We start from the raw sequence: 25,322 nt of genomic DNA, 5'->3' as shown, positions 1-25,322 counted from the left end.
TTTGATTCTTAGAACTTGATTTTTTGATAGGTTTTAAAGTGATTTGAAGGTCAAAAATACAATAGGAGATGATTTGAGGTGGTTTGGAAGCTTGAAAAAATAAAAAAAAAGTTGAAGCAAATTTTGGCTTCCAACGTCTTAAGGAAGTGGGTAATATGTTTTGAATTCATTTAAGGATTTAGGCTGGTTTATTTAAGATTTTATATAAATATGAGTTTTATTCTTTTCCTTATATACTTATTTTACTTACTTAATGTTGGATCTAGATTTTATTTTTTGATTGAAAGATCGAGAAGTGAAAATTATTAACAAATAATCAAGAATTTGAACTTAAAATACATAGTATTGGAGATAAATTAGGGATTTAAGAGGATATATTGATTGATTAAAAAAGTTAATGATTTTGAGTGAATTAAATATTGCACGAGAGTGAGTTTTGATTTTATTAAAATACACTTTGATTTGCTTGAGAAAGAAATTAAAAGATTTCATAATATAACCTTCAAACTCTATTTTCTTTTAAAATTAGATGAACTAAGATAAATCCCAATTAATTTAAGTATAAACATCAACTCTGAAATCATCTTTCACCGTTAATTAATCTTTGATTTTAATTACCCAATGTTATTTCAGTTTAATTTTACCTAGTTTAAGAGAATATTTGCTCTATTAGTTGTCTATTTTGCTTTGATATGTTAATTTGTTGAGTATATTTACATTTAAACTTTATTTACATTATAATTAACACAAATAATCTCCTCATTCATAGTTTAGTATTCAAATACAAATCTTGACTTTACTACTTAATTCAGCCCGTATATTTGCGAATTCCATATCAATTATGATTCTTTTAGGTTTTAATGTGGATTTAATTATTAGTTTCTATAAACATCATGTATTTCATATGAAGTATTTAATTTAAATGATATATAAATTTTAATAATGTAGAATAATACTCTTTAATTATAAATTGTTGTGATAAATTTAAATTTATAAACAACAAATCAGTTTATGGATAATATAATTAATAACAGATTAATGACAAATCTAAGAAAAAAAAATCAAAATTAGCTTTTAAATCTTAAAAAAATCAAAATTAGCAATGAAATTTAAGAAAGTAACGAAAATTGACGACATATTAGATTAGTGATGGAATTACTGATGAAAATTTATATAATCTAGAAAATTAACAACTTAGTTTTTTTCAGTTTTGATGCTTAAGAACTTATATGGATTGAGAAGGTTCCTCCGAGCGAATGTCCTTTCTCTTGTAGCTAATGATTTGCCTTCGGGTGCTTTAATTCTAATAAAATCAACTCATATTCTTAAAAAAAAAAAATAAAAAAAAGCCTTAGTAATGGATATTTCCATCGTTAAATTAGCGACGAATTCACTTTCCATTTAAAAAAAAAATAGTGACGAGGATTATTAGAAATGGATTCTGAACTTGTACCAACAAAATGTAATTGAAATATTACTACTATAATAAAGAATTTTTTTTTTCCTTACTCTCATGGGATGTGAGCTTTTTAAAATGTGGTCTTTTAAGAATGCAACACATGCATTGATATACAAACCAATCAAACACCAAATAATGCTTCCAGAAAAAAACAAAAATCCTTAAATATTTGCACTTAATTAAGAAATAATTCTTTCAATCATATATTAACTGAGGTTACATTTCGTGGGGTATAATGTAATACAATATAGTCATTTATATAATGTAATTAAGATTGTAATATAATGTAATTGTTATTATATTTTTATGTTTAGTTGTAAAATAAAAATATAAGTAGTATAATATAATGATAATTTTAATTTTAATATTTAATTTATTTATAATGTTAATAATAAGTAATAGTAGTTATAATGATTAATAGTCGAGTGATAGTAGTGGCTAAATGGTGGTGGTGGTGGTGACGGTAGCAATGTGAGGTAATGGAAGTGGTATTGGTCAAGTGGTGATAAAAGTGATAATGACAATGTGGTGATATCGGTAATTAAGTAGTGATAATAGTTGTGGTAGTAACAGCGATAGCCTGATAGCAGTGATGATGATAGTGTTAACAATAAATAAAAAAAAATAAAAGAAGTAATCATGATTATATTTCTTACCAAAGAATTAAGAAATTAGTTTTATTTATTCAGTTAGCAAACTTTTGTTGACTTTGACTGTTGTAACTAATTCTTCTTTTCCTTCTCGCCTACCTACTCTGATGTATATAAAAACCAGCTTACTTGATTCATTAAATAAGTCACAATTTCCATGTTATTCATTTTGTAATATGGTATCAGAGCATTTTCTCTAAGACAGTTACTAATTTTTTCCTGTTTTCTTGAAGCTTTCTTGAATTTTTGGTTTCTTTTGTGATTTGTTCTTCACAATCTACAGTATTCTTCAATCTTCATGGCTATGAGTGATCATTTACAAAATCCTTCTAATCCCTATTTTTTGCATCCCAATGAAAATCCGGCATTAGTTTTGGTTTCTCCCGTTCTTACTGGATCTAATTACCACTCTTGGGCAAGGGCTATGAAGATGGCTTTAGCATCAAAGAATAAACTGTAGTTTGTTGATGGTTCACTTGCTACACCAACAAAGAAAGATCCAATGTATTCAACTTGGGAAAGGTGCAACACTATGGTGGTTTCTTGGATCACCAGATCTCTTTCTTCTTCTATTGCACAAAGCGTTCTTTGGCTTGATAGGGCTGTTGATGTTTGGAATGATTTGAAGGAGAGATTCTCCCAAGGGGACATTATTCGAATATCTGATCTGCAAGAAGAGATTTTCAGTTTCAAACAAGGTGAGCTTTCAGTTACAGAGTATTTTACTCAGCTAAAAATACTATGGGATGTGTTAGTTAATTTTCGCCCAATTCCATCTTGTACATGTCAAATTTTGTGTACTTGTGAAGCAATTACAAAGATTCAAACATATATGAGAAATGATCAGGTGATAAGATTTCTCAAGGGTTTAAATGAGCAGTTTGCACATGTTAAGTCTCAAATTATGATGATGGAGCCCTTACCCTTAATGAGCAAAGTATTTTCATTAGTTCTTCAACAAGAAAGACAAATGGCTGGTGTTGGTATGGATTCTAAGGTGTTTTTGAACAAAGTTGTTAAGAATGAGAATGGTATTGCTGGGAGTTATGGCAGAGATCAATTTAGCTCCAATATGTCACATGCTGGTAAAAGTCAAACTAATGGACCAATTAAGATTTGTACATACTGTGGCAAGCAAAGGCACACTATTGATACTTGTTACAGAAAACATGGTTTTCCTCCTATATTTAAATTCAAGAATTATGGTCCTATTGCTAATGCAATTTCTGCTGATCATGTTGAGCAAATTCCTGTTTCCGAACCAGTACAATCAGACCATAATATGAGTTCCAATATGAGTTTTACTCTTGAGTAGTATCAGAAGTTGTTGTTCTTAATTCAGGATCAATCTTTGACAGCCACTCCACCTCACCTAGCCAACCAACTTACCATCCATCACACTGGTAACACTTCCAATCCAGACTTGAATACTCCTAATCCTACTACAGGTAACCGTTTTACTTCAATCAATAAGTCCATATCTGAGATGTGGATTTTAGACACAGGAGCCACTGATCACATTTGTTTCACTCTATCATCCATTACAACATATAAACATATCAAACCTATTTCAGTTAAACTACCAAATGGTCATTTTGTTTCTGCTACCATATCTGGTACTATTCAATTTACTGAAAATTTTTTCTTGTTAGATGTCCTCTACATTCCTACTTTTACTTTCAATTTGATATTAGTTACCAAACTTACATCATCACTACATTGTAGCTTATTGTTTCAACATGCTCATTGTTTCATTCAGGAGTTGAATACCTAGAAGATGATTGGTTTAGCTGAAATGAAGGAAGGATTGTATGTTCTAGTTAGTCCTTCACCAAGTTCCACAATCTCAGTTGCTTCTGTCACTACTACAATAGTACCATCTTTCCCTCCAACCAGTTTATGGCACTATAGGCTTGGTCATCCATCCAATTCAAGGATGTTAGCTATAAATAAGATTTGTCCTTCTATTACTTGTACTGTTGACCATATTTGTGTAACGCCCTCACTTTAGGTAGTCCGAATATTCTACTATTTCGATGGCTAATGTCTGTCCGGATAGCCAGAATGTCTGGAACTACACTTCAACTAGAATGAGGAGGCATAAATTAACTGAATAAAAACCAAGAAAAATTAAGAAAAAATAAAAGAAATGAATTGCAAAATAGTTAAATAAGTCGGGGTCACAGCGATGGGTGACCGTACGGGGAAGCGACTGTGAAGACAGTTGCTGACCCCAGCCCCACGAGGAATCCTAGGAAAATAATTTTTGGGACTCCAATGAATAGTTATTGAGGTCTAAATGATATTAGAAATGCTAAAGAAAATTCAAGAAAATTTATTTATCGGTACATACAAAAAATAACTCGGTGAGCCTAATGGAGGGCATTTTGGTCATTTCGCCTTCAGATACGATTTTTAACCAACTTGTCCATTTAAGTAAATAAATTATATGGCTTAAAATATGAATTAATATTGAGGAAACTTAAATTAAAAATGAGCAGAAAAAGAAAAGAAATGAAAGAAAAGAAAATTAATTTATGACAAGCATATATGATGTCATAATAACATCATTTAAAAATTTAACTACCTATGGGAAATTTACAAGTTTTATTAAGGGATAAGAAGACTTAAAAGAAGACAAAATTTCATTAAAAACAATTCACTTTCTTCTTCTTCCTCCTTATAGCCGATCCACCATGGAAGCTCTCCTCCAAAAATTTTCAAGCTTTTAAGCTTGAATTTCCCACCCTTTTTCACCCCAAAACCCTAAATCAGCTTCACCAAAATTAATCCCCATACCAAGAGGAAGATTTTGGCTAGCAAAAAGTGAAGAAATTCCAAGGTTTATTCAAGCCAAGAAAGAGATCAAAGAGGTTAGTGCACTATTATGCTTCCCTCTTTCTTTAAAGTATGATAAATATGCTAAGTCAAGTTGAAATTGCATGAAAATAAAAGAAGAACATTAACAAGTGAGAACCCTAATTTTCAGCAGGCCTAAATTAAGTATGGTTTTGATGATTTTTGATGAATTAAATTGGTTTGTTAGTGTTATTGAGGTGGTTGTTTATGATAGACATCAAATTAGATAGAGATTCCATGAGTTGTAAAATTTTGAGTTAGGGTTTTGAATTCATTTTGGTACTTTGGTGTTATGGCTTGAGATTAATCTTGTTGAGACTGTTTGTTGATCATTTGAAGTGCTATGAATGACAAATTGTAGTTTGGGAGTAAGGACGAATGAATATAGGGAGTGCATGTTCTTTGCAAGAAATTTGGACCTATGAGTCCAGTATACTTTTTGAGTTATAACTGAAGTTGTGTGACTCCAATTGGTATGAGACAATTAGAGGTGAAACTAGACTCAAAATAGCCCATTTTTCATGAAGAAATCATGCCCAAATTCTGTCCAAATCTTGACCAATTTACTGTCCCAATCCGGATATCCATACACTAAACCCAGAAAAATGACTAAATGAACAGTAGCCATAACTCCCTCTAGACAGGTCCAAATGACCTGAATTTTATACTATTGGAAAGCTTAGACATAAGAATACAATTTTCATTGGGAACACCAAGCCCAGAAATGCCTCTAACCAAATGAAATTACTGACCAAAGTTAGGTCACTAAACTGACCAGAATCAATTCTGCCTAGAATTTCCTGGACATAGACTACCCGACTAGTTTTGGAAAAATAATCATAACTTGGTCTATAAAAACCCAAATCCAATGAAACCAGTGGCAAAATTTCCACAAAACATAGATCTAAAACATTGGTGATTTGACCAAAACCTAGAAACCAAGGAAGCTAGGTCAATTTACTAGGTTAAGTCAGTATATGAATTCTGGAAATTACCTAAGTGACTATTTGACCCCAGAACATTCATTTAGTCATATCTACCACTAGAAAACTCCAATTAGGATGAGTCATACTGCTCTGGAACCCTAAGAAACAGGGATCCAACTTTGTTTTAGACATGGTCTTCAAACTATGAACATAAGAATCCTAAAATGGAGGTCAAAGTTACTGACCTGAATCTGGACCCTGAAGACACAGGGTACCTGAGTCCAGGCCAGTGATTTGGCCATAACTAATTCTAAAAAATTTGAAAATTTGAAATTAAAATTTCTGAGTGACCATAAGACATAGAGTAATAACTTTTATGAAGAACATTAGGCCTAAAAATGATTGTAACATGTCCAATTAATTAGACCAATACAGACTCCAGAATCTGCCTAATTCTGGACCTAGAAAGAGAAAGTGAACCAGTTATGGTTATTTGACCATAACTTGAGTTCTAAAACTTCAAATGACATGATTCAAAAAGGAAAACAAAGACAAGACATAGAGGGACAACTTCCATAAAGGAAGTATAGTCAAACTGTAGCCACATCTTGGCCAATTGGTTAGATGAATTGAAGACACTAAATTTGGACCTTGAGAAATGTCCATAAAATAACTGAGTATATGAGATGAAATGAATTAGAATAAATTGTTAAATATAAAAATAAAATGAATTAATGAAATTATAAATACTTAATAATATTATTTTGCCTAGAGTACACCTAGACTCAATTATATAGCTTGGATCAATTGGTATATTATTTAGGGACTACATATTGCAGTACTGCCCACAGGGATAATCATTGACAGACAATATATGTCTAAGATGATTGTTCTACTGGCTTTATGCTTGCCCGATGGCCATAGTGCCAATTTTCATTATTACTGGCTTATGCCTGCCCACTGGCCTTGTGCCTGATATGACCGTTGTATACTGGGTAGACATACGAATGTCTAACTAGTATACTCTTGAGTATTCAGTCTTTATAGTCTGTCATAGGTTACTTGGGCACAGTTATGAGAAATAAAATTTTAAATTTAAACAAGTACATGAGAGAACCATTAATATAAATTATATAAGACCGAATATAATATACATGAATAAAAAGATCCCGATTAACTTAATTGCTTCCAAAGTTTTATAAACATGTAAAAGACTGTAAATTCATATAATTGTATATTTCTTTATAATGTTATATGCAGGATAATTATTTCAATTATTTCGATATTTTTATTTCAATTTATGCACTACTAAGCAATATGCTTAGCACGTTGGTTCTTACCACGCGTAGGTACTGGAGAGCAGCAGCAGCAGTATGGCCTAGACCGGACTTAGACCAGATCTGCTACAGTGTGGGTTGTCACCTCATCAGTTATTTTTGGTAGGGCTCATGTACATATTAGATTTTGTATTTTGGTATTGTATGTAATTAAATGATGTAAATAATTTTGGATTGTATATAAATTGTAAATATTGTACTTGACTCTATATGAATGAAATGTAGTATTTTATTTTCTTGAAAATTGATATGAGCATGAGGAATAATATGATGAATGAATAGATGTAAAGGATATGAATTGTTTTAACAAGTAACATGAAACCCACCATGTACTAATAGAACTGATGATAACAGGTAACATGAAACCCACCATGTACTAATAGAACAGAGGAGACTCTGTCTGGATCTCCATAAAAATGAAATGGGATAAAAAAAAATAATTTTCTACAAGTGAGATAATAAAATTAAATGGACATTAAATTAATATTGTAAATGATAAGACAAGATAGGGTACTCTGGCACAGAATATAGTACGCCTTACTCGGCTACACTGTAAACGGCAGAAGGGTGTTACAATTTGTGACATTTGTCATTTTTCTAAACAAAGAAAATTGTCCTTTCCACGTAGTGAGACACTTAGTACTGCTTTGTTTCAACTCACTCATGTAGACATTTGGGGTTCTTGCTCCATATCTTCAATAAATGGACACAAATTCTTTCTAACTGTTGTTGATGACTTTTCTAGACATACATGGATTTTCTTGATGAAAGCCAAATTTGAAGTTAGGTCTCTTCTACAATCCTTTGTTCAAATGATTGAAACACAATTCAATGTTAAAGTCAAGACCATAAGAAGTGATAATGGTCCTGAATTTCTTATGAATGATTTTTATGCTTCCAAAGGTATTCTTCATCAAACTAGCTGTGTAGAAACACCCCAACAGAATGGAATTGTTGAAAGAAAACATCAACATATCCTTAACATAGCTAGAGCTTTAATTTTTCAATCCAAGTTACCTAAAACTTATTGGAATTATGCTGTTCTTCATTCAGTATTCTTGATAAACAGACTTCCCAACCCACTTCTTCAAGAAAAATCCCCCTTTCAAATTCTTTATAATGAAATCCCTGATTATACCAATTTTAAAGTTTTTGGCTCTCTTTGTTTTGCTTCTACTATCTCTGCTCACAAGTCCAAATTGGATCCAAGGGCTCGAAAGTCTATGTTTTTGGGCTACAAATCTGGTACTAAGGGCTATGTTTTGGTGGATATTAATTCTAGGGAAATTTTTATATCTAGACATGTTCAATTTCATGAATATGTTTTTCCATTTTCTCAACCTCAGTCTGTTCAACCATTTTCTCAGGTTAATGATACATCATTTACAGATTATTCCTTTCCTTCTTTTCCTTCTTTTCATGAAAATACTTTTTCCTCTTCATCCTCTTCAATTCCTGTTTCCACTAAACAATCCACTAGATGGAGAAGAAAACCTACTTATCTTCAAGATTACCATTGCAATCTTTCCCAATTAGCTACATCAACTCATTCATCTACAGGTATCAAGTATCCTTTATCCTCTGTTCTTTCATATGAACACTTATCTCCTTCTCATTCTCATTTTACTCTTAATATAACTTCTCACATTGAACCTAAGACCTATAACCAAGCTGTTAAGAGTGAATACTGGAGAGAGGCAATGGCTAATGAAATTGCTGCCTTTGAGCAGAATAATGCATGGTCTCTTGTTGATCTACCTGCTAGGAAAAATCCAATTGGATGCAAATGGGTTTATAGGATAAAATACAAGTTAGATGGCTCTATTGAGAGGTATAAAGCCAGACTTGTGGCTAAAGGATATACTCAAACAGAAGGGCTGGATTATTTTAACACTTTCTCCCCAGTTGCTAAACTCGCTACTATCAGATTGTTGCTTGCTTTAGCTTCTATTAACCATTGGCATCTTCAACAGCTAGATGTCAATAATGCATTTCTACATGGGGAGCTTGATGAGGGGGTTTATATGGTTCTCCCTCCTGGTCTCAATTCTTCAAAGTCAAATCAAGTCTGCGAGCTCCGAAAGTCTTTATATGGTCTTAAACAGGCTAGTAGACAATGGTATTCGAAGTTATCTCAAAAGCTGATCAACTGTGGTTATAGTCAATCCAAATCAGACTATTCTCTCTTTGTTAATAAACATGATAGCTCTTTTACTACCATTTTAGTTTATGTTGATGATGTTATCTTCATAGGCAATGATATTGATGAAATTAATAGAATCAAGCAGTTTCTTGATGATTCTTTCAAAATCAAGGACTTAGGTGACTTAAAATTTTTCTTGGGATTAGAGATTGCAAGATCTAAAGCAAGAATTTCCATCTTTCAAAGAAAATATGCATTGGAAATTCTCTCTGATACAGGGTACTTGGCTGCCAAACCTGCTACAAAACCAATGGATTCTCATATTAAACTTAGCAACAATTCGGGAGATCCATTACCTGACTCTTCCTCTTATAGGAGATTGGTAGGCAAGTTGCTTTATCTCACTACAACCAGACCTGATATCACTTTTGCGATTCAGCAACTCAGTCAATTTCTTTCTAAACCAACTGAGATACACCTTCAACCTCTACACAGGGTCTTAAGGTAGATTAAAAGTTCTCCTGGTAAAGGCTTGTTCTTTCCTTCTGCTTCAACTATCCATCTCAAAGCCTTTAGTGACTCAGATTAGGCAGGTTGCATGGATACGAGGAGGTGCATTCTGAGTTGATTTACCTTGGTGATTCTCTCATCAGTTGGAAATCTAAAAAGCAAACCACTGTCTCTAAATCATCTTCAGAAGCAGAGTATAAAGCTCTTATAGCTACTACTTGTGAAATTCAGTGGATTGTTTACTTATTGAAAGATCTTCATATCTCTCATCCTATGCCTGCTAGCATTTACTGTGACAACCAATCAGCTCTTCATATTGTAGCTAACCCCACCTTTCATGAAAGAACTAAACACATAGAACTTGACTGTCATATTGTTATAGAGAAGGTTCTTTCCGGATTGATTCACTTGCTTCCTGTGGCCTCTTTTGCTCAATTGGCTGACACCTTCACCAAGGCTCTTGCAGTCTCACCCTTTCAAACATTGGTGCTCAAGCTGGGAATGTTAGATATACATTCTCCAGCTTGTTGGGGGGTCTTACCAGAGAATTAAGAAATTAGTTTATTTATTCAGTTAGCAAACTTTTGTTGACTTTGACTGTTGTAACTAATTTTTCTTTTCTTTCCCGCCTAGCTACTCTAATGTATATAAAAATCAGCTTACCTGATTCAGTAAATAAGTCACAATTTCCACGTTATTCATTTTGTAATAATATTCATTTTTGTATATAATTATCATTACGTTATTTTAAAAATAATTGGTTACATTATGTAATTTTCATTTCATTGCATTAAAATCTTTTTGTATTACCTAATAATATAATTAAGTATACTATATAATTATGATTGCTGATTACGTCATACCAAACATAGCTAAACGTATATAGTTAAGAAACTACCATTGATAAAAATAGAATCCATAACGTTTAACATAAAATACTTTTTAAGAAAATAAAATAAAATAAAATTTCACCTAGATAAATTTTTTTTCCTTTCCTTAATAAAATACTGGACAGAAATTTAAAAAAAAAATCCTAATTATTTTTTTAAAATTTTCCCCTTTCATTAGAGGAAAAGATTTAGATATTGGTGATAAATATCAGTCCAGAGGAATTATTTTATATAATTATTGCATATAAAATAAATAAAATTTAATTGTTAATTATGATGGGACTTAGATGTAACATAATCAATAATCAATAATTATAATAAAATAATTTTATATACAATAATTGTATTTTAAAACTTTTTCTCAATACTTAAGCCTAGCTGGAGTTCTCGTTAAATAAAATTTAAAAGGCCAAAAACAAATAATTGGAAGGCTTAAAAAAAAGACGTATTATTAAGAGTCAGTGTAAACAATATAATTGGTTGATTAATTAATTTAACAAATATATGGCATGGTTAGAAAATGACTGATTTTAACATAAATTTTATTATCATTTGCAATTAATTGTGCATGCATACTGTTAGGAAGCATTAATTCTCAAATTATTTGAGCAAAAAATTAAACTCAAAATCAACTTTAATTAAATTATGGAATGGTGGAATTTTTTTTTTATTGCTTAACAAATTAACTCTAATTAATTTGGAAATTTGCTAACCACCGAATCGGGTTACAGCAAACCATCAGTCGTCTAGATATCCGGTCTATGATGGCGTTCACATAGACCGGTTGCGAAAAAATTCTCCAAAACTCTTTTTAGACAATTTGAAATTATGAGTGCTAGCTAAAAGGAAGCTCTCTTAAATGAGAATAGAAGACAAGCTTCGTTTTATAGGTAGTAACTTTTCATAATTATAAATTTAACCTTTTAAATTTATTAATTATAAATTGACCCCTATAAAAATTAAAATTTATATAATTAATTTTTACAATTCTTGAAACGTTAAATTAAGTCCATACTTAATTATTAGGACATTAAGTAGTCAAAATAAAATTTATACTTTAATCCATAAGTCTCTAGAATTATTTTATTTTATTTTTATCAAGTCCAACTTCATAACCTAATTTAATTCCTCACTTACAATCTTTATATGTATGACCCATTAGGTTCCTAATATGTTGGCAACAAACATAATTAGATAAAATTAACACTTTAATTTTATCATCAATTCATAATTGATTAATTATATTTGTAGATCATTATTAATATCTAGCAATGTGTAATAACCACCCAAATATTAGAACTTGTCAAAGTGTTTTGATTAACTTTTCCGTGATCAGTTTGTCAATGTAATAATATCCCTTCATCATAATATTCCGATTTATACATTGATGCTTGGAATATGTCTGTTATGTATGAATCATTTATGTCCTCCCAGTGTGAATGATTAATTAAATAAGATCTCAATCTTATTTTACCTTGCACAAGGAGTTAACAATCCATACTGGCTAAGGATAATTGAAATATTTTCCTTAATTACCTAAGGTGATGAATTTTATTTTGACAATTAAATATCTCCATATAGTTCATACTGTATCCAACAGTTACCACATTTGTTATCGTTATATAGAATGACATATAAGCAGTATCAAAATACAATAATTCCTATATAAGATAACTTAATATCTCAAGTGTAAAGAAACTTAATATCTCAAGTCTAAAGATCACTTACACGACTATCATGTGAGTCTTTCTATAGACACAGGTAAACTTTCATATATGGAATCCTCATGCGGGTCAGTTCAGTAAACTTATCATCATAAACACCTACACGTTGGTTCTAGGTATCTCATATACCTCAGCTTAATAAGGATTACTGCTTCCTTTCATAAAAAAAAAAGAATGCAACGTGTACTGATTTCAACAGTTATATCAATATTCAGTCTCGATATAACATTGACCAGGAATATTTTTTGAACAATGCTATAATACAGTCAAAATCTTATAATTATAACAATATTACAATTTTCACTACTATGCATATAGGTCCCATAGACTTTATCTTTATTAATTAATATTCATTAAAATTAAATTGAACATTAAAGATAAAGCTGCCTTTATTAATAACAAAATATATACCCATATTAAGTGATCATACTTTTAACTAACACATTAACTACAATGCACATATACTAACACATGGAAGATAGAACTTGCAGTTTGGGGAGGGGATGTATATGTCATACACAACTAGAAGTAGTCACTGATGTGAAATTAGTTCCTTTTATGAAAACACAGGAATGCTTTGTTCATTCCTGAAGAAATTGGAAGGATCTGTTTCAGTCTTTACTTTTACTAATCTCTTAAAGTTGTTCTTGAAATACTTCAAACCCCAAACACTGGCTTGTGCAAAGCTGGTGTTGCCATTTTTGTTCCTTCCAAGATCAAGATCCCTATAGTTTAAGTAGGCTGCTCTGGGTGACTTCGACACATATGGTGCCATGTACGAATACAGACTTCTCATCCACCGCAGGTGCTGCTCCGTTTCCTCTTCCTTATCCCAAGTTACCATGTATTGGATTTTGTATATATTTCCTCTTCTGTGAGGGAATGGTGTTTCTGAGTCCTGAATCTGGCTCATCTTTCCTCCATAAGGTGTCAAGATCAGTCCTGACGTCTCTGCTTCAAGAAGCTTTTTGTATAGCCCTTCAAATCCGGTTTCTGAAATGGGTTCCTTAACATAATCTGATTTTGCTTTGAAGAAGCCCTTGAATTGAGCTGTCCTGTTAAGCAGAAGTTCTGAGGATTCGCTTGTTGAGAAACCTGCAAAGTAGAGGACAGATTGAATCCAACTCATTTCAGTGCAGTTTTCGAGCTTTAAACCCAGTTCTGGGAAATTATCTTGCATCACGGGAACAAGTTTTCCTGCCTCTCCAAGATACAATGAATCGAATGAGACTCGAATAGTTTTATTGTTGTTGGAGCTAGCATTCACAACTTCTGTAGCTGCATGGAGGAAAAGGTCTTCAGGAAGCTTATCTCCTATTCTTTGCCACTTCTGAAGAAGCTTGCTTGCACCTTGTTCCAAGGTTTTTGCAACTTTAAAAACTGTTACGGATGGAGGAATTTGAACCAACCTCACTTTCCATGAAAAAATGACTCCAAAGCTCGCTCCTCCTCCTCCTCTAATGGCCCAGAAAAGATCTTCTCCCATGGATTTTCTGTCCAGAATTCTTCCATTAACATCAACTATCTTCGCATCAATAACAGTATCAGCTGCTAATCCGTACTTTCGGAATATGGTCCCGAATCCTCCTCCACTAATGTGTCCCCCAACACCTACAGTCGGACAGCTACCAGCTGGGAAGCCATAGACATTGCTTTTCTCTGCAATTTTATAATAGAACTCTCCTAGAGTTGCACCAGATTCAACCCATGCACTCTCCTTTTCTATGTCAATACTGATGGATCTCAGATTGACAAGATCAATCAGCACAAATTTTTCTTCAGAAACATAAGACAGGCCCTCATAATCATGACCTCCACTTCGTATCCTTATCTGCATATCATATGCCTTGGCACAAACAATGGCAGCCTGGATATGAGATTCATTAAATGGGGTGATAATAAATTCAGGTTTCGTAGTTGAAGTGTTCAAGAATCTGAGGTTTCGAACAGAGGATTGAAAGACAGATGAGTAAGCAGAGGTATTTTTGGCGAGGACAAATTCTGAAATTGGCTTGGAATGATTCTGTGAATGAGAAGAAATGCACTGCAAAAAGCTATCATCAACTGAATCTGAAGTCACAGATGAAAAGGAGACTAAAAGGGTAAGAAGTAACGAAAGAATAACAGAGATTGACATTGCCATTTTTGCTCTGTCTCCTTTCTGGGAGATCAATGAGAGACGTTTGATATTTTATAGCGATTAGACACCCAGTTTCCGTTTGAAGAATGATCTCTATACATTGAAAGAATGGAAAATTCAAAGTTGAAAATCTAGAAAAGATTGTTAGATAACCACTGGCATATACACATTTTCTTGTTGAGATCATCAGCAAATATTTCAATTCCTCCATGGTTGGAACAGGAATCATTGACAATTTGCTTCAGGTAATCGTCGGTATAAGGATAAATGTCTTTAGGCGGTGGTCCTTGTGCCATTCAAGAATCAACCAGCAGCTTCAGGTTTGATTTGATTGCAAAGCAACGCATATGTTTCTTTGTTAGTAATGTAGCGTTAATGGAGAGCAAATTTAGTATTTCATGAGTGAGGAGAGGAATATTTCTGAGGCTATTTGATGATGTTTTGTGACATTGAAAAGGCCTAGCTCGATGATTTTTGAAAGTGACTTGAAAATTAAAAATTAAGCATGTGGAATATTATATCCAATTCACGTTATAAAAATTATAGAGATATTCAATCCCTTCTTCGTAAAAAGCTCCAATATACGTCGGATTGTTCTGATGCAGATGCGTACACATATATTTGCCGTTCGACAAAATCACATGACAAACAACAGCCAACCTCATTGGCTAGTAGTCAAATAAGCATAGTAGTAGTAGGGAGAAATTTTAGAATACAAGATAAAAGTTTGTTCTTAATAAAATAAGACGATATGAGTGAGGGTGTATCAGGTTTTCGGTCCAATATATACATATACATAAAAAGATTAAACTTAAGGTAAGCAAGTCCTATTATGTCATTTATCATATATTAAATAAGTTGATGAATGAAAATGGAAATTAGCAATTAGGTGAGTTGGAAAAGACTATGCAAGGGTAAAAATAAGGACAAATTTTTTTTAAAGAAAAAAATTTGTATGTTAGGTTGGTAACAAAGCTGGCACGTAACTCTTACCCTGTATGTATATATATATATATATATATATATACATACAGGGTAAGAGTTACGTGCCAGCTTTGTATATATATGTATATAACCGAGAGAAGTTAGATGATTCTTTGACAATATCTTAGACGTTGAATGATAAGTTTCCTTGGTGAACAAAAACAACGAAGAAAAAGAAGAAGAAGAGAAGTTGATGAGTAATTCTCAAAGAGGATCGAGAGGCGACTGCCAATCCATATCCATCTACCAATCATAGTCATCCAGTCTTCACCCTGCCCAACTCAAGGCTCCAGCGGACCTAGAAATTTACCTTTGGAATAAAAAAATATTAAAAAAATTAAATGAAGTTTGTTAAAAATATAGAGACCAAAATAAAGTATAACAGATAAAATATTAAGAGGTTAAAATTGAATAATATAAAAATATGAATAAAATTTACACAAAGATAAAAATATTTGGAGAGGCAAAAAATATTTTTTTTAAAAAAACAAATATTAAAATTTATATGTAAAATTTTAACAAGGTCTTCTCTTTAAAATCTCCGAATACTTTAGAAAAAAACCTTTCCTTCCTTCTAAACATTAAAAAATTATGAAAATTTAAAAATCATGAAAAACCTTATTTTGAAAAATTTTATAAAACCTTACTTTACTTTACCTCTCCTGAAATAGCGTGTAAAGAAGATAAAATCTAAAATGATGATGAATTTATAAAATAACTAGAGAATTACTCATATTTTTATATGTGACTAATAATAATTTTAATATATAAAAATAAGCACATTTTAAATGAAATTTTTTTACCGATTATAATAATTAAAAATCATAAAATTGATATTTCAATTTTATTTAATTATTTCAATTTAAATTAATTTATCAATCCCTCCTAAATTAGTTATATAAAATATAATTCAAGAGACATTAGTAAAAATTTATTCATCAATCTTATAAAATAACGTATAACATTCAATGAAGCATATTATGAAATTATGAAAATGACAAACATGATACATGATAAAAATATATGAATACTATGAGATATATGCATGAGTATTAAAGGAAAAAAAATATTAATTATATATTTGATAAACTAAAAAAATATAATAAATTTAATTAATTATTGAGATCATTTAGGTAATCAATTAATAAATAAAATAATTATTTAAATATGAAAATTGAGGTAATAATGGTACTATGTTAGTAATAAAGATAATAAAAAGAACTACCTAATATGAATGTTAATATTTACTAATAATAAGGAAATCAATCTTTATATAAAAAGTGCAATATGTGATAGAATTAAAAATAAGTGTTACGTGGCACTCCAATGAAAATTATCATTTTAATTATGGAAATTAAGATAATAATAACATTAATAAAAATAGACAAAAGAAAAAATAGAAAAAAAATAAATACTTAATATAAATGAGAATAACTGTTACTTAAAAATAAATTATTATTTATATGATAAGTGTCATATGGCAGCATTAATGATAAATGGCAGCATTAATCAAAATTTTACCAAAAGAGATTAAGTTTTGTTAGTATTTTAAAAATGTCAAAAATTTTCTATTAATTGAAATGATTTTAATATATAAATAAGATTTATTTTTTATATATAAAAATAAAATAATATTTAAATTTATTATTAATTACTACATATTTTATTTTATTAATTTTTATTTTAACAAAACTTTTTAGCTCACAATTTTTTTTAATGAAGATTTCATCTAATATTATAGAAAAAAGTATTACTTAAAATAAATGGTTAAACACCAAGTAAATGTATGAAAATAATTATTAAAAAAGGAACATAGATATAAGAAAGGCATTAATAATACTTTGCAAGTGATACATACATTTTGCATAATCATTTAGGTTTAATTTCATAGCCATTTTATTTGATTATTAGTCACTTTTAGCTAATTTCATTAGTTATTTAGATAGTTTTTCATTATTGTCAATTTTTGGATTAATTTGTAATTTTACTTTGTTTTGTAGGTAAAATGGTGTTTTTTAGGGACTAAAAAGAAATTTTACTTTTCAGGAGTGATTTTCACAACCAAAGATGTCAAAAACAAGTTTCAAAGTTGAAGTATGCATTGGCCAAATTGCGCATAACTTACCGCATAAGTTGTGCAGTTCTGCATAAGGAGAAGAAACAATGTCCCAAACACCTACCGAAATCTGCATAAGTTGTCGCATAACTTATGCAGATTCGTGCCTCCCTTATGCAACCTCACGGAATCCTGCATAACTTATACAGTCTTGCACCACGCTCATGCAGTTTCGCACAGAGAGCCAGAAACCAGCCAAAACTGCATAAGGGACTGCATAACTTATGCAGTCCACTTATGCAGTCCCACAAAGACTTCATAATGAGCTGGCAGAAGATTCCCTCAGAAAATCACACCTCAAACACACCATTTTAGGGCTCCTTGTCAGAAAAAATTATAAATAGACCCTTATCCCATTTTAGAAAGGGAGAGGAGAAAAGGGAAAGAAAAAGGGCAGCAGCTGAAAAGTAAAAAACGTCACCCACACCATTTCCAACCAGATTTGGAGTTTTCTTTCCTTTCTTGCATATTTCTTACATTTCTTGTATTGGGTTTCTTTAGTTTTAGTTTATTTTCATGATCTATTTCCTCTTTTACTTAGAATTTCTTGTGTTAAACATGGATTGTGGGTAGTTTTCTTTGATTCTGGAGTAAGGGATGTAATATTTTAGTTATTTTTGTGGATTTGAACTGGGTTAGTCCCAATTTAATGAAATTTATGAGGTTTAATCCATTTCTTGTGTGCTTATTCACATGCTTAATGAAGGGCCCCATTAAGTTATGTTCTTAATCCTTGGTTGAAGCACCGAAAGGAGAAGACCAAGTGAAAGTTAATCAAGAAATTGGACTTAATTAACTTAGATCTAGAAATAGACTAAGGGTTAAGAGGGTTTTAATAGATTGATTAAAGAACCTAATGGGTCTTGGTTAATTTTAACTCCACGAAAGTAGGATTAAGTTAATTAAGGCACTCTTTGTCTCACTCGAAAGAGTTTTCAAAGGATTTTAGAATTAATCTCCTTTGAGATTATATATCCCAAAAACTTGATACGGTGTGTCCGCAAGTGCACGGGTCACAGTAGTATAGTTTTAAAAAAAAATGATATCGATCCCACAGGGAATTGTGCTTAAATTGGAAATAAAAGTATAAGCTAATTAGAATGACAAAATTTAAAGATATTAAAAATAAAATTTGAAATTAAAATTTGTATTTGAGGAATTTAAACTAAATCAAACAATTAACTAAATTAATTAAACTAGATTACCAAGATTTAAATTGAAATTTGCTATTTATGAAATTTGGAGGAATTAAATCTAAATTCAATAAAAATTAAAGTGATTCTAGAGATTGGGTGTTCAATATTGTTTGCATGTGGTTTATCCCTAATTTAGCCAAACACATGAGAATTGCAATTTTGAGGGAAATCAATTCTTAAATTTTTGAAACCTTTTTCAAGCATTTCAAAGTTGGTTTTCATTAAATCAAACCCTGTTTTCACGGTATTTCAAACCTAACAAAAACCCAATTAATGCTCTAATTGATTTTGGAAAGTCTCCTTATTTCTCTTAGCTTATCTCTAACACCAAGAAAATAAAGTTTATTGCAAGATTATCTATCCCTAATATTCACTTTTCAGTCCATCTATTAAGGATTAAAGCTTAACTTAATGAGGGCCCATTCATCAAGCAAGGCAACAAGCACACAAGCAATAAATCAAAATGTAACAAACCTCATTTAAATGGCTAAATCAGTTCAAAACCACAATACAAAATAATATTTACAAACCCATCTCTAGAATCTCAAATAACTACTCACTATTCATAGTTTCAAGACAAACCCAAATGTATAAATGGAGAAATAATGGAAATGTAAGCTAAGGAATAGAAAAACCCAGAAAAATGCAGAAGAATCTGCTGCAGAAAAGTGCAGAAACGTGCTCCTTGCTGCTGCTGGAAAAATGCAGAACGAGCTCCTCTCTTTCTCTCTTTCTATTCTTGCCAAAAGTGCCTTCCTTGCTCTCTATCAAAAGAAAATGATAAATGAGACTTTATATAGGTGAGGGGTGTCGCAAGGGGTTTTGCGGTCGCCTGAACGAACCCTCACCGAAGTGGGAAAGAGTGAGGAGTCGCCACTTTAATTTTGAGGGAAATTAAAGAAAACCGTTTATGAAGGTAAATTGAGATGAAACCACTTCTAGGCAGAGATTCTAGGTTCGGGGTCCGTAAACGGGTGGGGAAGGTGTTAGGCACCCCACCTCGTCCCTTAATAAGGGTAAGTAGATTTAATTTTGCATTAGTTAGGAGGGCTTGAATGGACATGTTAATCCTTTTGACTAAAGGAACATTTGATTTTTCACTAAATTTGGATCACCCAGATACATAAGTAAATGAGACAACCTTAGTGAGTTACTGTTGTATGTTAATTTTATTTGAAAGGAATATTTTATCAAAATTTAATTTAAGAATTGGATAAGAACTCTTCTCCGAACTCTTTAATATTTATTAAAATTTTGAGTTGAGACCGGATAAGAACTCTCCTCCGATCTCTATTTAATATTTACTAAAATTTTGAGTTGAGACCGGATAAGAACTCTCCTCCGATCTCGGTTTAATATTTATTAAAATTTTGAGTTGAGACCGGATAAGAACTCTCCTCCGATCTCAGTTTAATATTTATTAAAATTTTGAGTTGAGACCGGATAAGAACTCTCTTCCGATCTCTGTTTAATATTTATTAAAATTTTGAGTTGAGACCGGATAAGAACTCTCCTCCGATCTCTATTTAATATTTATTTTAAATTTTAGATTGAGAACCGGATAAGAACTCTCCTCCGATCTCTTTTAAACTATTTGTTAAAAATTTTGTTTGAGGAACGGATAAAGACTCCCTTCCGACCTCTTCGAAATTTGGACACAGCCATATATCATAAGAGTCTAAGTTTAAGAGTTCTAGTATTTAAAGGTGCCAAAGGTCGAAATAAGACTTCTTTTAACTCATTGGTACTTTGAGACTAAATAAGGGACGCCGGACCGAATTTTGCTGACCTCCCCTAAGGTCACTTTACCAGTATCCTATCTGTACCCTTTTACTTATCTGAGTTTTGATTTTTTATTCCGCCTTATGGCATTATGCTGGATCGCCTCCCATGTCAGCCTAGTGATTCAGTTTTGCTATTTCCCTGACGTGTTATTTAGACCCTCTTTTTTCAAAGAGACACTTTAAACATAGTTACCTACATTTTGTCTAGCTGCTTCTACGTAACTCGGGGCTAGATGACTTGCGTTCAGAAATAATAACGATTAACAAAAGTGTGGGTTAGCCAGCACGGGGGTATACTAGAGCATATCTTTTCTTTGTATTTTTTTAGCGTGACATGAACTTAAAGAAAACAACAGGCATAAGAAAAAGAACAAAGGAAATACGTGAAACGAGAACTAGACTTAATAAAATGGCGATATTAACACTGACCTGTAGGGAGTCGAGTCTATTGAACTAACTACAGAATCGCAAAAAGTAGCAAGATTGCAGGTAGGCAGCCGGAGGACTATGATTTGCCTCGTAATGAAGTATTCTTTGTTAAAATGTAAACAGGTCAAAATGACCAAGCTTGAGTGGAGTTGAGCTTAGACAATGGAAATAGAGGATAACAAAGACAGAAAGTGGGAGTGCCACAGGATAATGAACGAACTGAAAATGAAAAATTTCAGTATTCAAGAATCCCTTTTGCAAGAAAACACTTCAGAAAACTAGTTTCAAAAGTTTTTTCTACGAAAACTCCAAAAAAAATAGCAGAGTAACAAACTGAATTAAGTTTCAGAGTTATTCCACTATAGCCACTGCCTCTTGTCTATATTTTTCCCGTCCCTTTGAACAGTTTTCAGGCAGGTATTTATAGGAATCGGGTGCTCTCCATGAAGGGTCAGGATTTATTTTGAGGGAGATGGAGGGTCTGGATTTTGAAGGACATGATCGGATGCTTGAGAATTAAAGAGAACCAAAATGAATGGCTGAAATTATTCTTCAGAATATTCGTCCTTTTCTTCTTTCAATCTGACGGTCTCAAATCCTCTTGTCCGGAGCGATCTGAGGGCTAAGAGCGAAAGTCGCTGGTCTTGTCGTCTCCTCTCTTGATCCAAGGGCTCCGGGTTCGTCCTTACAAGTGAAATCAACGGTGGAGATTGGGATGTACAGGACTGTCATGACATACCACGCACATTGCGGGCGATTCTTAGGCGTGCGGTGGAGATCTCGTCTGCCACGCTTTAACTACCTCGGCTCTGATTCTGACGACGGTTATTTGGGATTTGTCTTATTCTTTTTGCCTTCCGATCCCTCCCACGCTCCTATTCCGATCTTTCATGCTGATCTCCTATCTTCCGATCTCTATTATTCCGATCCCTAGAGATCACCCAAATGATGTAATCCGATCTCTTGGAAATAAAAGTCAATTATCATCTTATTATTATTGCATTGATTATTTTCCGATCTCTGATGTGTTTATCCGATCTGGTTCCCAACTGAACAACCCTTAACTGATCCGCAATTCGAAACATTTATCTTAATATGCCGATCTCTAATTAGCCGTTCTCTTTATGGAATTTGAGAGACGTGTCAGAACAGCTGGCGAATCCCGTTAACCGATGCATTGCCTGGGACATCATGAGCATTAAATGCTCGAACGAGTATAAATAGGGGTAGGGGTTAGCCAGTTTCTTACTTTATGCCATTTTCTGTCTCTCGCAAGCAATCCCAAAACTCTCCTGATTTTCAAGCTCTTCCGACTCCGTTCAAGCTCCGGTAAGGGTTTTAATCATTCTTTTAGCTTTAAGTTCTTTGTTTTCCTTAAAAATGAGCGACGCCGAAGGTCAGAGAGCGGCAAGCCCACCTTCCGTCCATGTTTCATGGTCGTCTGATGAAGAAGAGGTGGTCGGCCGGCGCACAACAGAACCTCTTAGGGTCTCGTTCGGCTCGGGGTGGATCGCACCATCAAGGCATGCACCTCCTTCGGGAGGGAGAATCTTCCTATAGGCAGCCGTCGATCTTGCAAGAATCCGATCTGCAATCGTTTAGCGAGTACAACATTGAGCCCGATTCATATGAACTTATCCGTGTCACGGCGATCACCGAGCCGATCACTCCTTTGAAGAGAATGACATGGTGATGGTATACGAGGAACGATTAAAGGCGGTCTTGGTTCCCTCGGATGACTTCTTCAAGGAGGTCCTAAAATTTCACCAGTGTGCATCGCCCAAATTCACCCTAACTCGTGGCGGATCTTGGTAGCCTTAGGGCTGTCGAGCTAAGGGAATCGGACCTACGGCTAAGGTGTTCGCATAGGCTAACTCGTAGAAAGATGGCGAGCATTGGTTCTTTCAGCGAAGCCTCATTGTGGGCTCTTCACCGTCTGCCCTCCTCCCTTAAATTGGAAGAACCGCTTCTTCATTCGAGGAGCAAAAATCGAGAGGACTTCCCCGTGTTGGTGGCACGAGGCCCTTGATTCCGGCGCATTACCTGAACAAGGAGGAAAGCCTAATAGTGATAGAATGAAGAATCAAGCGCCACTCAAAAGTACTCTGTTTAGATCACGGTGCATCATTGGACGATGGAGTTGATCAAGGGCGAAAGTCGCGAGCTTCTGCTCTCTGATCTTGGCATCGGTATTTTTCTATTTCTCAGATCTTTGGACCTTAGCGATCTCACTGACCTCTTTTTTGTGCAGGTATGGCGGGTGGTGAAGGTTCCAGGAAGCGGAAGAAAGAAAGAGAGATTTTGCCGGAAAATAAAGGAGATGAAGCGTTCGGCACTACTTCAAACACCCGGCCATGAACCTGGGGAGATACAAGGGGACCCGCCCAGACCTTCGGAGCCGCCGATCACAGAAGCTGTCCGATCTCCTCCTCAACGGGAAGAGCCGCCTCCACCTCCTCCAGTTGCTCCAAGCACAGAAGGGGGTCATTCTCGACCTCCTACGAGGCCCCCTTCTCGTGGCGCTCAAGTGCTGATTGCCTCCCTGGAGAACAACCGAACTGTTCGAGAGAACCCCAATTTTGCCAAAGTTTTAGGGTCTTCCATCTGCCTTTGAGAGGATCGGGATAGACTGTCTCCGGACAACCTTGACGACATCCTAACCCGATCCATGAGTCTGAACGTAGAGTGCTTGGTGAACCAGCACATAGTCCGGTAAAAGGCGCACCGCCTGGGTTAGGAAGTCGAGAAGAAGAGTCAAGAGGTGGCATCCCTCCGATCCCAACTCTCATCCGCTCAGGATTACATATCTCAAATTGAGGGGCGGATGAAGTACTATGAGGATAAGTTGGCCGAACAGACTCATGTTCTGGCTGAAAGGGATCATGCTCTTAGAGAAGTCCAGGCACTCCGGGCCAACGAAGCTGCTCAGGTTGCTCATCTTGCTGAGGAGCTTAAGGCAAAAGATGAAGAGATGGTGACAGGAATAGCCGGTGCCTATGTGAACGCTCACAAGGATCTATTGGCCGAGCTCCAGAAGCGTTACCCAGATGAGGACTTCTCTTGGATGGCCGACCTGGCTCCCGAAGGCGAGGAGGAAAGCAAAGAGGAGGCCGAGGGTGAGAGAGAAAATGAGCAAAATGTAGATCGGGCTGGGGGTGATCCCCCAGCCGAATGACTTGTACAAATTTTTGAAATGAAATGAAGTGGAATGCCCTTTTTGTTCGATGAATGATTATGATCGGAAAATTTCTAAATTATTAAAAACTTGATTGTCTGAGTATGTTGAAATAACTGAAGATGATTATTATCCTAAGTGTGAGAGATCGGAAAACACAATGAGCATGAGATCGAGAGGGAAGAAATGCTGAACGGGACTTGATTAAAATTGGAAATTTGACTTGAACACTTAAGATCGGAATCCTCATTAAACCGGACCAAAACCTTAGCTCTTAAACTTTTGAAAGGGAGATCGGCAATAAAACTGGTAAGAAAAGATCTAGCGTCAGTTCATTTCGTTTGTCAATAGAGATCAGGAATATACTTGTCTGGTCCGGAGATTCGACAATGGGTTCGAGAGATCGGTGAGCGATTTAATAGACTGGTAAGGCTTTGACTGATGTGAGGACTTAGCATTGATTTAATCCTTTGTGAGGAGAGATCGGAAATGTGACTGTCTATCAAAGAGAGATCGGAAATGTGACTGTCTATCAAAGAGAGATCGGAAATGTGATTAGCTGTCAAAAGGACACTTAGTACTGAGGTCAGTTTCAAAGTTTTATTGATTTTGGGGATCGGCCAAAATATGGTGTCGACAAGGGGCCTGCCCTAGAATGGGTAAAAAGGGGGAAGGTTCCAGAGAAAGTGAGGTAAAAAGCTAGAGTAACGGAAATGCCACGTCAACCATTTCCAGTAAAAATGACATAAGCCGAGTCAGTTGTATCGTGGGTTGTGTAGCTCTCGGCCTGAATATCTGACGATCGACACAACCTGCGACATAAGCTAATTTGGTTGTGCTGCAGGTTGTGTCGCTCTCGGCCATTTTATACTCATCTTCAAAATTTTTGCAATTCGACTTTAATCTCCTCCAAATGGCTACTCTGATCAAAATACATCAAATTTCTCCAAATTTAACCTACAAAACAAATAAATTCCAAAAATTAAACTAAGAAAAGTGA

General features: G+C 33.8%; 1 protein-coding gene across 1 annotated transcript; it reads right to left on the bottom strand.

The window, feature by feature from the left end:
- Nucleotides 1-12,862: 12,862 nt before the first annotated feature.
- On the bottom strand, nucleotides 12,863-15,056 carry LOC110635658 (tetrahydroberberine oxidase-like). Its single transcript, XM_058132186.1, has one exon. The coding sequence runs from the start codon at nucleotides 14,639-14,641 to the stop codon at nucleotides 13,055-13,057; it is 1,587 nt and encodes a 528-aa protein (XP_057988169.1). The 5' UTR covers nucleotides 14,642-15,056; the 3' UTR covers nucleotides 12,863-13,054.
- Between the last annotated feature and the right edge of the window lie 10,266 nt (nucleotides 15,057-25,322).

Source organism: Hevea brasiliensis, chromosome 13 (assembly GCF_030052815.1).
Source record: "Hevea brasiliensis isolate MT/VB/25A 57/8 chromosome 13, ASM3005281v1, whole genome shotgun sequence".
NCBI classification, from domain to species: Eukaryota; Viridiplantae; Streptophyta; class Magnoliopsida; order Malpighiales; family Euphorbiaceae; genus Hevea; species Hevea brasiliensis.
Note: the sequence above shows the minus strand (reverse complement) of the source record. Positions and strands in the feature narration are given on the sequence as shown.

Excerpts from the sequence above, each read along its gene's own strand:
- LOC110635658 (XM_058132186.1), bottom strand. The coding sequence starts at position 14,641 with ATGGCAATGTCAATCTCTGTTATTCTTTCGTTACTTCTTACCCTTTTA.